The sequence below is a fragment of the Grammomys surdaster genome, unplaced genomic scaffold (genome assembly GCF_004785775.1).
Source record: "Grammomys surdaster isolate TR1022 unplaced genomic scaffold, NIH_TR_1.0 125818, whole genome shotgun sequence".
Lineage (NCBI taxonomy): Eukaryota > Metazoa > Chordata > Mammalia > Rodentia > Muridae > Grammomys > Grammomys surdaster.
Window position 1 is genome coordinate 2,308,539 of NW_021620648.1, and position 14,494 is coordinate 2,323,032.

The following is a 14,494-nucleotide window of genomic DNA, read 5'->3' on the forward strand; positions in this document are numbered from 1 at the left end:
CATAATACTCAGGCATGTACACACACACACATATATCCCATAATACTCATAGGCATGTATATACACATATACATATCTCATAATACTCATAGGCATGTATACACACACACACACACATATCTCATAATAGCCACAGGCATGTACATATATACACAGGCATGCACACATGCATAGATATCCCATAATTTCTTTACCCATTTATCATCAACAGACAGGTATTTCCATATTTAAGCTACTGCAAATAATGCTTCAATGCACACGGAGATGCAGATCTTGAGTTCATTTCCTCTGGGTATATGCTAGCAATGTCTGATAGTGCGGAAGTTCTACTCTAATTTTTCCTTGAAGCACCACGCTGATTTTCCTCACAGCTTGACAATTCACATCCCCATGGAGGTATGCATGTGTTCCCTTTTCTCCACGCTTTCCAAACAGTCATCTTCTCATCAGCTTACCAACTGCTTAGCAGAAGTTCTAAGACGCTGAGGCAAGTGTTCTTCTTTCAAATGCTCAAAGTTAGTAAGTAGTCTCATTTGGAGACCTCAACACAGGGCCAAAGACTCAGGAGTTAGAAATCAGAAAGACTTGGGTTCAAATTCCAGTTCTGTTCGTGTGTGTGTGTGTGTGTGTGTACTTGTAAACCTGAGTCCTAAATGGCAACGCAGTTACACATGGTCATTGGTGTGATGTCAGTAGAAACTATGTTTCTTATAAGCTTAGAACAGTATTTTTTCTCTTCCTTTTTATTCTAGAATAAAATATTTATTCCATGCCTCTGAAGTTCAGACAGCAACAGTTACCAATAGGCTTTTTCTGGCCTGTTAAATTTTTCATCCAAAAATGTAAAAAAAAAAAAAAAAAATCTGGTAGAAATTTTTCTTGAGGTTTTTGTTTTAAAAGTGACAAAAAATACATTTTGTACAACACAGTAAAATGAATTACAGTGGAAATGTTTTATAGTTGGAGCTAGGTGGGACAGCATGGTCGATCTAGTACTGCAGAGGCATGGACATCCTTCAGACATAGTGACACGACAATCGGTCTCAGAAAACAATTGAACAAAAATATTTTCTTTCCCCCATGTGTGATGGTTTTGATTCCACACACCCCAGGGACGTGACAGTCCTTGCTAGCAACAAATCTGTGACACGTGTTATATAGACTGCAAAATAGTTCTATGCACGTTGGCCATTGTTCTCAATACCTTAACATCCTAGGATCTACCCACAACGCTGCCCAGTTAGCGGTCCCGATTCCGAGGAAGTTCAGCTCTGAATCTTCCACCCACGACAACCATTTCTTTGTACGATATCAACACCGAGCCTCACCGTCACCTACAGGCTACAAAGCCACAACCAGGAAACACAACACGCAGAGCTTTTAACACTTTCCCCGTGAAAACCATGATTTTAAATATCCAGGAGGACAGAGGAAAATACATTGATTTTGTCATTTAAGAACACGTCCATCTACGAAGACACAACATTTAGCTCAGCTATTTGCCTTGTGACCGATCAGAGTGACATCTTCAGCAGGAACACAAAGACGACTTAAAGCACAGATCCATGAAACACTATTTCCATCAGACAACATTCGGTCTGCTGAGAGGTCACAGGCTCCCCCTCGTCACGCCAGCACCCTGACTGCAGCACGCTACTCAAAGCACCCTGAGCAACATGCAAGGTCACCAAAATGTTGTTCTCATTTATACTACGATTAACATTGCCTTGCCAAATTTTCCCCAATGGGAGCCTGACCCATAATGCAGTAGGCCACAGGAAACACACTTAGCTGTTAGTGGTAGTATACAGCATCTGATTATTTTTTGCCCCCCCCCCCCCATGTGGACTGAAAGTTACAGAAGTGCAATTCAACAAATGGTGCCTAGGACCTAACAAACACATGCCATCATGTTACACAACACACAAGAACGTTATGGGCTTGTCTCCAGAACCGGCCACGTGAGGGGAAACCTACACACAAGTGCTCTTCAAACACAACCAGGGGGATCTTACCCAGACCGGATGGTAGAGTAGTATGAGGAGCCAGAAAAGGTCTCCTGGAGTCAGGAACATCACCTGAAGGATGAGGAGGTATCAATAAATACAATAAACAAACAAAACAGCCAGTGTTGGACAACAGAAAACCCAGAAGAGGCATCAGACCTGAGTCCCAGGCCTGACTCTGCAACAAGCCGTCTGACCTTGACCGAGCCATTCTAACCTTTATGAGTCTCCATTTTCCTTAGGTTAGAACATGGTTAGGTTAGTTAGTCAGTTGGCCAGACTCTTGCTGCACATCAGAGCGGCCCCGGAGCTTTTCAGAAATCCTGTTTCTCTCATCCAGGAATGTGGTTTTACTTGGTGGATGGGCCTCCTTGTTTCTCCAAAACCAGGGCTGAGATTTCTCTCACAAAGGAATCTCTCAAATCCCTGACATTTTAACCTTAGTATATAAGAATTCTTCTGAGACCTTCTTAAAAGCCCGGTGTAGACTGGATCCGAGACAATTAAACCAGCACCTCAGGGTGGGGATCAGTTCCCAGGCATCTGAAAATTCCTAGGCTGGTGCCAAGCTGTACCCAAGGTTGACGCCCACTGTTCCAGACCTGCATTTCCGGTTCCTATACAGGCAATGGTGGATGGGAGAAGGGAGGGAAGAGAAGCCGGTAAGTCTCTCCCTCCCTCATTCCCATGTAAACTAAAAACAGCCAGAAGCCAGAGGCCGCTGGTGACTTATACATGGTCTGCACACAGTAGTTGATTTCAGGTGAGCATGTCCTTCACGTCAGTGCATGACAGGTGGGGAAGTTCCAAACTGCTCTTGTTCTAAATTTAAAATCCAATGGCATACTTCTCTAACAATGACTCCACAGTGTGTTCTCTGCAACTCTCGGTTAGAATCTGATTTGCATGATTGCCTGTAACATGAGCATTGCGGTCCTCACTCCTGAGGTTACTTAAATCCACTTATTAGGCACTGGTGAAGCAAACAAACAGTAATTAGAAACACTGCAGACAGCCCTTTAAATCTTTGCTGAATTACACGTTTCCTGCACCGAAGCCCATATGCACAACATGTCCATAGCGTCATAAATCAGAGCCTCAGAAACACTAACATGGACACACAAGCTATCTCTGGGCCTCCTTGGAAGTGCAGGGGAAGCTAAAGATCCAGAAAATACAGAGAGAGAGAGAGAGAGAGAGAGAGAGAGAGAGAGAGAGAGAGAGAGAGAGAGAGAGAGAGAAAGAGAGAGAGAGAGCTATTCTTCTCTGCCAGACCTTCTCCCAGCTGGGTAAGACACTGCCCGTGTGTTTTAGAAGTCCCAGATGGAAATGAACTCCCCAAGGGCCTGAAAAAAAAGAAAACCTCGGAGTGGCAGCCTTCCATTTCCAGAAACCAAAAGAGCATCGACACCACCGTGGCACGGTTTATAAAATAATGGCAGGTGAGGCCTACGGTTCAGAGGCTGGAGTGGGAAACTCGGGTCAAGCAGAGCAGGTTTCCACCCTTAGTGTCCAAGCCACAGCGGTTGGCTTATGGGACCTGCCAACCTCAGGAGTTGCTGGCCCTCCTGACCTACACTGAGGTCTTTGATGAGAGGTTAAGACTGCTCACATTCCACTAGAAGCTGCCCCTTGCCACCTTGCCAGACTAGGGCCAGGCAGAAAGGTGTCATATGCCACAGCTGTCCATAAAAGAAAGACTGTTTTACTGAAAGTGGGCACTCCTACGAATTAATGACTCAGACAGACCCCTATTCCTGAGCATGGCTGAGGGTTGAGATGACCTCAGTGGCCAAGGAAAACCCCTCCCTGCACAGCGTGGGCCTCTTCCAAGAGGCTGGAAGATTTTTCACTCAGCACTAGCCAACAATAAACAGGAAGCGAAGACAAAGACTGTTTTCACCAAAAGCAGAGGTCTACTGCCTTTATTAAGTGGTTCTTTCCATCTTAGACTTTAATGGGAATCCAGCTATCCTCTTTGGGAGTTGGAGTGGGGGTGGCTCTGGAAACAGCCAGAAAGTCCACTAATGGCCAAACTGAAACATCGTGCACACACACAGACACACAGACACACACACTTACTTGATGGATTGCTACATAGTATTTTAGGCACACACACACACTTACTTGATGGATTGCTACATAGTATTTCAGGCAGGCACACACACACACACACACACACACTAACTTGATGGATTGCTACATAGTATTTCAGGAGCACACACAATCTTACTTGATGGATTGCTACATAGTATCTCAGGCCAGTCAGTGCATAGATGCCTCCCTATGACACTTAAACACATGGAGAAAACTGCAGTCCGCCTCCATAGAAAGAATACAAAGTGCAAATGTCAGAGGAGATAGTTACTTGGCAGGAGAGCACTCGGAGAGAGAATGTTCTTCCTTTGATATCCTTCACAGTAGTCTGAACTATCTTCTTCTCTACCTGTCCCCCTTCTCCTGTAATAACAGACACGAACTTGGTGGAGTGCTATTTTAGGGTTCTTCTTTATATTAATCTCCCCACATGCAAACAAAACAACTCTGTTTTAAACAGAGGGCTAGGGAATGCGACTCCTCGTAATCCCTGTGTCCAAGTCTGAACACCTAGCTCCTTTGAAGATGACTATTTGAAGACACAGCCTTTAAAGAAATGATTATGTTAATTAGCATAAGGCTACTAGGGTGGCCCCTAATCCAGTTAGAAGAATTTTTGCTGCAGAAGAGATGCCAGGTGCCTGAGTGCACACTGAGGAAACCCATACAGGGACACAAGAAAGGGCAGCTGTGTGCCAGCAGGGAAGCTGACCTGGAGGGACAGGGAGTGCTGACACCTTGACCTAGGCCTTCCAGGGCTTCATGAAAAGAAACATCTGTTCTGGGATGCTCTTATGGTTGCCATAGCAACCTACAACAACTGAAGAAAAGGCAGACTCAATTGACTCTTCCTGGCTTCGGGGCAGTGAATACGTGACACTTTCCCCGTGGTTGCGGGGGGCAGTGGACCCCTGAGACTCAGTGAGACTCTTCTGTGGCTCATCCTGACTCTCACAGTCTCCTGTGACATGTAAGCAAATGGAAATTGCCAACTCTGAATGCCCCGAGTCAATTTACGGTTTCTTTTACATAAAGGTAACTGCATAGGGTAACGTCAGCAAGTTTTAAATAACTAAATTCAGTGGTTCCAGCTGTAAACTCAGGAAAGCCATTTCATAATGAAAACGCCGATGCTTTTTTTTTTAATTAAGGATGGAATTGTCAACATAAAAAAAAAAACCTAACAAGAAGTGAGGACTCATTCCTTCCATTCTCAAAGGAAAGGGTTGATAACGCTGTGAAAGGCTTTGCAATTTGAATGACCGGATATTGTCTAGAATTTAAACCTGGAACTTTTCCAGCTGCTCAACACTTGACACAGGGCTCACAGCCTCAGACAGAATCCCAGGCCCTCTCTCTAAGTCCCGCTGTCACAGCCCCTGGTCCTGTGGTTAGTCATTATGCAGAAGTGAAGATGATGTCACCATGTCTAATTCAGCTATGCCAACATCCCACAAGTGTGCAACACTGGGGATCCCGCTGACGGCCTTCCACATGTCAGGCAAGTGGCTTGCCCGTAACCTACATTTCCACACTTTTTTTGCTCTGTGAATTTGGCCTCGAAGGGAGGATTAGTTATATATTTTAAAAATGCGTGTACACTAACACAAATATGCACGGGTGTTGAGAGGTACGTTTTAACTTCTAAACATGATCTTTCAGCTAGCATGAAATGAATATATCAAGAAATGAGTATATCGAGAGCATGTCAGATCTCGACTCCCCACACTGACACTCTGTCTAAAAAACCGTCCTGTTCAGTCAAAGACAGGTCCCTGTAGTTACTCTATCACCAGGCTGTGTATTACTTTTTTAAATCGAAAGCAATTAAATGAGCCGAGTAAGATGTCCTTGACCATTTTACCCAGAGTTAACAGAAACTTTCCAATTAAAGGAGCCGCTGAGATGCAGAGAACACGCCACAGCACATGGGCGGGGCCAAAGAGAATGTGGATTACACACACCAGAGTGATGGGACTACTCCAGACACCAGCCAGTCCAGACACACCGTTAACACTGAAAATTAATACCACTGTACAAAGAACCAAGAGACAACACCTACAGTGTCGGCAATTGGAACACGGAGGCAGGAGGAGGGTAACTTTGAGGCCAAACAGAGCTACACAGTGGCAGAAAGAAAAAAAAAAACCCAAAAAGAAAAAAATATGACAAGAATTCCTGTAGGGAGAAAACAAAGGCAAAACATGAAATGTGGCCTCAGATTTATACTGACAGCTCACAATCATAATTGGTTATGAAATGAAAAAGCCAAGGCGTGTGATTTATAATAATCAATGAATGACTTCATCAATGAAACTTCATGTCAAATTTCCCTTGTTTATAAGACCCCATAGACCCTGTGCTGACACCGCCTCAGGACTCAGGCTGGCCACTGCCTCCTGGAGTTCGAAAGTCTTGTAGAACACGCACCATATTTTTTAATGCTTTTAATATTATTAATTTTTAGTTTTATATTTACAGAGATGTTTTACCTACATATCTGTGCATCATATGCATGCCAGGTACCCAAGGGGGCCAGAAGAGGGCAGCAGACCCGTAGAAACTGAGTTGTCAGCCGCCATGTGGGTGCTTGGAACCCAACCCAGCTCCCTTACAAAAGCGGCCATTGCCCTTCACAGATGAGCCATCGCCTCCCCAGCCCCAACCCCCGTACCACATTTTGTTTCTCCCTTAGACATAAAGTGTGGCAGTGAGGACAAAAGAAGAATCAATTATGTGTCTGTAGGTAAACAGGATACAGTAAATGTGTGTGACAGAATATGACTCAGCTATTTAGTGTGATTGGTGATATGTTTTTTACAGGTATAGAATACGGATAATGAAAAGTTCTAGAAAGGAATAACGGTGATGGTTGAGCAACTGAGTATGCTTAGTGCTAGGGAAATTAGAAAATGGTTACAATGATAAATTTTATGTACATATTACCACAATGAAAGAAACACAGTGAGAGGAAGGCATGCTTATCAGCAAGGCAAGTGAAAAAGAGACTATGTCTGAACCGCATACAAACCCTACAAATGCTACAAACTTCCCTTCAGGGCTTGCGTTTGGGAGGTAATGTTATAAGTGAGCTTGTTTGTTGTGGGTTTTCCAGCCTCTTTGTTGCTTGTTTGTTGCAGTTTTCCATGGTTTCCAAATTCTCTAGAACAGCTCACATAGTCAACACTTGCAAATAAAAAGGGGTGTGGTACAGCAGATACTGAAGGCTTATCAGCAGCAGGTAAATCTCCATCTAAGTCAGGTCACTGTTGGACTATTTACACAGCCTACCACTCTTTTGTGCTTGCCTTCCCTGTGATGGTCTAAAGTCTCACCATGTGAGTTAAGACTTTTATCTTTATTATAATGAAATGTTTTTCTTGATTTCATTTTTCTTTCTCTCTAAGGCAGAAATCACGCAGCTCAGACCTGTTGCACCCCTGAGCCTGCCTCAGCCAGCCTGAGCGTCACAACTGATGGGGTTACTCTGGACATACAAGTGACTGACTGGATCCGGAACAGTTCTCACGAGACTGTGAATGTCTTCAGGAACCTGTGACAAAATGTGGAGATGACCTGAGGGAACACCAGATTCACCACTGTGGATGAACTAGAAGCAAGGTGATCAGAGTCACACAAGCTCAGGCAGGTGTCACACAGAAAGGGATGCTATGATCATGCATGCTGTGGAAATGCTCCTGTCTTAGTGACCCCACAAATGGGGACAGTCATGCTTCCCTCCTGAATATTTAACAGGACGGAAAGTTCTGAGCCCATTCTCAACAGGTGATCAAGCCATACCATGAACTTCCTTCCATTTCCAGTTCAAATGCAGTGGAGAAAAAAAAAAAAAACATAAAACCATGCAACAGTGAGATGCTAAAAGTGTTAGTGTTAGCAGGCGCTATGATAGAAGCACAGGGAATGTTCTACATACTTTCTCACTGACCCCAGTGAAGTCTTTGTAATAAAGTTCACAAGAATTTTCCTACTCTTTGTTCCTCTGTATTAGAAACCCATTCATCACTACGGGTCAGTGACCTCATATACCAGAGAAACCATCAAGACGCTGGCACTTCCTTTTTAGATAGTCCTGTTTTGAAATCTTGCATTCCTTTAACTGCAGCGGGTCCTCGGAGTCCTCTGAAAAGTCTGTTACCATGGCAGGGATGAACACACTGTCCGGCTAGCTCCTAAGCTTTGGAAAGAACCTGATTCTGACTGACAGTGGTGCTCCCCAGACAACCCAGACATCCGGCGTGACCAACAATGGGCACTGTGTCTGTCCCATGACCATTGATCTACACGCAGACTTGAAGTTACCCACGTTGTTTGACAAGCTGACAGCATCACAAGTTGCATCAGATCAACACTGAACCAAACCCTCCTGGGGGAAAGGCAGCTCCTCCTATCTTTGCTAAGATCAACCTTCTTCCCATAAAAACACACTCTGCCTCACTAAGCCAAGAATACCAGAGAATCATCAGCTGTTGAGAATTTCCTTTGTGCACAATAAACTACACAAGCTGAACTCGACACCTTAGGATTTGGGGAGCTCAAATTCATAAGCATGCACGTCAGCAATAAGCCACGCTTGCCTGGTGGAAGAGAAAATACGAATAACTTTGCTGTGGTCTATCATGTTGTAGAACAGTGATTCTCAACCTTCCTAAGGCTGTGACCCTTCAATACAGCTCCTCATGTGACGGTAAGCTCCCACCATAAAATTATTTCCATTGCTATTTCACAACAGTAATTTTGTAGCTGTTATGAATTATAATGTAATCATATGATATGCAGGATAACTGATATATGACTCCCCAAGGGGTCCTGGCCCATAGGTTGAGAACGTCTATCCTAGAACAAAGGCATCCAGAGGGTTACTATGTCTGCACTGAGAGCAAGGAATCTGGGCTGGGCAGTTCAGCATCTCTCTATGGGCTGCTGGGTATGAAGGAATGGACCTGCTCTGCCTCTCAGAGGTTCAGGTCATGCTGATTCCGTCTTTACTATTAGAAAATGGGCACCATGGAACCCTATGCTTGTAGTACCTGCTCGCCTGCTCTCCTTACCTCAGAATAAAGCATGCAGGACTTCCATTCTCTCTCCAGTCTTTCAACCCCATGTTTCTTGCCCTAGAGAAGTGTCAGAGAAGGATGCAATGGCTTATTTGGAGCAAGGAAAGAGGGAGAAACCAGTCTGCCTGGAGGGTCTGGAAAGGGTATTTGGAGTCAGCTTCCAGAAGAAGATGTTCTAGCAGGTGAGGGCCTGCCTTGTGGGCCCCAAAGGCATCCCTGCCAAGCTCAGCTGGAGCCAATGCATCTTCAAGCCTTTTGTGTGCTCTGCTCCTGTCCTCATCCATTTCCTGTGTGTGTGTGTGTGTGTGTGTGTGTGTGTATGTGTGTTTCATTTTGTTTTTTCAAAAACTATGGCTCTTGGCTTTTCACACACAATCCTTTAGCAGAATCTGGTAAAATCCAAAACCCTTTTCCCTAAAAAAAAAAAATCTTAAAAGCAGAAACACAGAATGAGTACTGTCTAGAACCTGTGAGAACTCCAAACCCCTAAGCTCACTGAGAGGAAGAATACTGTGCAGTCTGAACATTTCTGGACCACTGACACATGCCAAGCACCAAGAAGAACCCACCTCAAGGTCAGCCCCTCATGTTCTGGATGCCATCCCATTCTCCCACGGCCTGCCTTGGTTCCCTGCAACCCTGCTGGGAACATCTGCTTGCTGTTCTATTATCTGTTCAGGAAACAGCTAGTCAGTGCTTTAAATACCCTATTGAACAGAAATAATGCAACACTTACACCCTCTCAAGCCCCTCCTCCAAAAGGCACCATTTCCTTGTCTTCTTCAGTAGGCCCACGTACGAGAGACCCCACAGCACTTACCACCCTCTCGAAGTCACATGGCCCCCTCTCCCTCTGTAAGGACTGTCAGCGACATGGAGGGCGTGGTCAGCAACTAAATCATGATCGATTTTCAGCTTCCAGTAAAATCCCCACTCAGGAGGAAAGCACTCCACTGAGGTGAACAAACACAAATCAGACACTTTTAATACACATGTCCCTAATGCTCAACCTGATGGGCCAAGTGATGTCGAGGTAAATCTTAAAAGAGCAAGGGTGATAACCTAGACACAAGGATGGACAGCAAGGGCGGTCAGGAGTCATGTGAACAAGGACCATGGTACTTCAAAAGTCAGTCAGAAGGTTCGGGAGCTGAGAGCTGACTGTTAAAGAGAGAGAAAACAAGAGAAGCATGGCATAAAACATACGGGAATGTGGCTTTCTCCTCTGGAAGATGGCTTTCCTGCTTCTAGTTTTAACTTAGTAAAGTAAGGGAAAGAATAAATAAACAATCACGACCTCACGGTACACAGATGAGCGCTAGTGCCGGCCTTTCATTTCTATGTACTTTATAAACATGTATGCCTGCCCCCATATGTGACTAGTTGTGTTTCAATTTTGCTAAAATGTCTTATGTTTACTATGTACCAGACCCTGTGCTGAACATGAAATTGTTTAATGACTGTTATTAATTGTGATCCTTTTGAAAGACAGCTATGGTTTTACTTCTGTGAACAGACACCATTACCAAGGCAACTCTTATAAGGACAACATTTCATTGGGGCTGGTTTACAGGGTCAGAGGTTCAGTCTATTATCATCAAGGCAGGAACACGGCAGCATCCAGGCAGGCATGGTACAGGAGGAGCTGAGAGTTCTACCTCTTCATCTGAAGGCTGCTAGCAGAATACTAACTTCCAAGCAGCCAGTATGAAGGTCTTAAAGCCCATACGCACAGTGACACACCTATTCTAACAAGGTCATACTTCCTAATAGTGCCACTCCCTGGGCCGAGCACACATAAACCATCACAGTAGATGAGGGCACTAAGACCCCACAACTCAGACGCAGCTGAGTCAAGCAGACTTCAACAGTGTTTTCATTTCAAAACTTCATTTCTTTTTTTCTTCTTCACTTGTGTGATTTACAGAAAAAAAATTAATTTATTTTTCTAGTTTTCTGAGAGATGACCCTTTGGGATCCTGATTAGCACACTAACAACCCTGGGATGTGAGCTCTTGCTGGTGTCATTCTCCCACACAGGTCTGTTCACTTCTCAGGACGGTCCATTGTTCTCACGAAAGACCTGGAGGGTGACACTTCATATACTTGCTCTGGACAGATAAATCTGAAGACAGAATGGAGAAGGGTGCATTTGGGAAGACTAGGTCAGAAAAATAAAATGCAAACCAAGATGCAGTCCCACTGCGGGCCTAGAAACCAGTGGTTGCTGGAAGCGAGCCAGGAGCCTAGCCAAGAAACCAGAGAAGGCAGAATTTAAGGGATCTGGCATTCCTCAGCACAAAGAGGAAGTAGGGGGAAGAGGAAATGGAACACTGTGAGTGGACAGTGGATGCCTTTCAAAGGGAGAGGGGGAACCAGAGGGGATGTGACCCTCCAGGTGTTACTGAAGGAGCAAAGGCAATGGGCTGCACTGTGAGCAGAGCAGTCAGTCACCAAATGCCTATCCAGGCCTCGGGTCACGGGAAGGAGAACAGACGGGGAGTCAGGATGCACCCTAGAGGAGGGCTGTGCACAGCATTGTCCCTGGAGAGCAGGCATTGGAGAGTCAGGGCAGACAGGGCACAAATTCAGTTTGAATAAAGTCAGTGGAGCCGAACCGAGGAAGGAGAAAAGCCCACTAAGAGGAGAAACGGAATCGTGACCCTCTCGAGCCTGTCCTGCCCTTGGATTTCTCAAAAAGAATGTTTTTTGGTTTTGTTTTTTTTTTTTTAATAATTTGGAGGTTAGTCAGTTAATTTTAAACAGCAAAGTAATCACATATAGTTCACGGTGGGGTAGGAATTTACATCTCTGGGCGACCTCTCAGAGCTGTAGCCACCAGCCATATGGAGTCAATGATTAATATTTAGTAGGAAAGGAATTTATAATCATGTGCCTGCCATTCAAATGTGAAATGTTTTCTGTTCCGCGCACCCAGTAATATCTGAATATATCTCCTGTTTAAAATGCATTTATGAATAATTTTATAAATTTCCTAGCAAGAATGATAATAGAACAATCTATTTTCACTGCTACATGGGACAAAAAAAAATGAGGATTAAATGCTTCAATTAATCAAGAGATTTAATATGCTTAATAATAAATATCAAACAGTCATTACTTGGGCTATTTAAAGGGCGGTTGGGGTCAAAAGACGATTATAACATCTAGCATTTGCACCCACATTTATTTTCTCTCCGTTCCTTACACTGACAGAGCAAACTTCCTAGACTCACAAATCTGCTTTACTACATTAGAATGCTAGAAATCAAATTTGTTTTTCTTGATTTATATGCAGGCAGTCATAATAAGATTCTGTAATGATTAACAGAAGTAACAACCAAATAAATGGAAAAACACAGCCTATCTGAGGTAACCATGCAACAACAGACAGACAGATATGAAAATAAATTATCCAAAATGCCTTAGGAAAATGTGGTCCAGAGTCTGAAATGACCACTGCTCTGGTGTTTTATGAGGCTAGGGATATAGTACATGGTAATCCTTTATCTTTGGTATGTGTGTGCATGTGTGTACAGGCACAAGCGTGCATGCACACACATGTCAGGTACACTATCAACTTTATGACACCATGATCATAAACTGACCCGTGATAACATTGGGATCACAATAAGAAACACACAGGGACAGATGGAGTCATCCAGGACTATCTCGATCCCAGTATCGCCTCTTAACAAACACTGCCATCAAGTCACCTGGTCTGGGCTCACCCTATTTGCTTCATTATAGTCTCAACTGATGGGGATTCTCAGTTTCGGATTTGTTTCTCCGTGGTTTGTTTTGCTTTTGTGTTTTTAAGACCCTATCTCAAAAACCCAGACTAGCTCCAAACTCATGGTTCTCCTGTCTCAGCCTTCCAATGTGGGGTTTACAGGCATGCACCACCACCTGACTGGGTCTGCTGTTCTGTTCAGAATGGATCTTCCCAAACTAAGAAGCCTGTGATTCCAAGGTATCTCTCCTTTACAGATAAAACATCCAAGGTGCAGTGGCCATGACAACCTCCTCCATCATAGCCCTGTTTTTCCTGGAGGAAAGATGCTCAAGGCAGAAGACAAAGCTGCTGCAGCGAGCACTGGTCTCTAAGTGGAAAGGTGACCAGGGTTACAGGTGACCAGCAGATTAAACATGCAAAATAAGGATAAAAAAGAGAAGGAAGGTAAGAGATGGGATGGTATGTATAAATTACAGGAAACAGGTGCCCATAAAGAATTCTTTAATAAATAGACATTTTGACAATCTGAACATGTTAAAATACTGGTGGTTTGATTTGATAGAATTCACAGATATAAGAGGTACTTCTTATATGGAAGAGTTTTAAGTAAAATCTAGCTTATTTCCAATTATAAAATATGAAAGTCAAATGTTATGTCAAATCTTGAACCATTATTTTAAAAACATGATTGCTTCACAACCTGCCATTCAAAGGTAACACATAATAAAACACCGGCAGCAGGAATCTCCACTTTCAGGCATTCAAATATACCATGTGTACAATCCAGGTTTCTACCTCATTACTAGCTAGTCAGTAGCTCTTAGGTTTTCATTTGCAATTTGGGGAGTTTTTCATAATTTGTTTAACCATAGGTCTTCTAGTAAAAAGGTTAAATATTACAGTCTCTATCAAAGTGTGATAAACATTTGATAAGAAGCAGAATTATCTGGATGTGGAAGCAAATACCTGTAGTCCTAGGTCTCAGGAGGTGGAGGCGAGGGAGAGGCAGGAGTTCGAGGCCAGCCTGAGCTATATGGGGCCCTGTCTCAGGAAAAATAAATAAATAAACAAAAGACAAACAAAAATACAATAATAATATATTTACATTGCTTTTCTAAAATCAAGGCCTGGAGAGACACATGCTCAATGAGCAGACCACCTAGCTGACAAATCTGATTACTTGAGTTTGTTCCCCAGGAACCTCAGGGTGGAAACAGGACCCACTCCCAAAGGCTGTACTCTGACCTCCGCATGTGTACATTGTGGCAAGCATATATCCATGCCTAAATAAATAAATGTATTTTTCATAAAAAGTTACATTTTTAAACAAATAACTACTAAATGGATATATGTATACCTGTGATATATATCTCCATATTCATGCATATACATACATATACATTCAGTAGTTCTAACATATACATGTACATATGCATATACAAACACAAATATATATGTTCAATAGTTCTAAAAAAACAGTAGCTAGTACCTATAAAACCTGCAGCCCGCTGCCCACTCCCAGTTGGGAAAGGTCCAGTGGTAACCAGCATGGACTCAGAAACCAGAGGTCCTAGGTT

The 14,494-nt window shown here is 43.5% G+C and overlaps 1 protein-coding gene across 2 annotated transcripts in view; it reads right to left on the reverse strand.

Moving 5' to 3' along the window:
- Positions 1 to 14,494, reverse strand: part of Ano6 (anoctamin 6) — a 184,952-nt gene that overhangs the window by 143,310 nt on the left and 27,148 nt on the right. The window contains exon 2 of one of the 2 annotated variants that reach the window (XM_028789340.1): positions 2,016 to 2,078. The exons of the other annotated variant lie outside the window; for it this stretch is intronic. Coding sequence (XP_028645173.1) covers positions 2,016 to 2,078 — 63 coding nt within the window. The remainder of the gene's footprint in view (positions 1 to 2,015; positions 2,079 to 14,494) is intronic. 2 annotated transcript variants of the gene reach the window in all.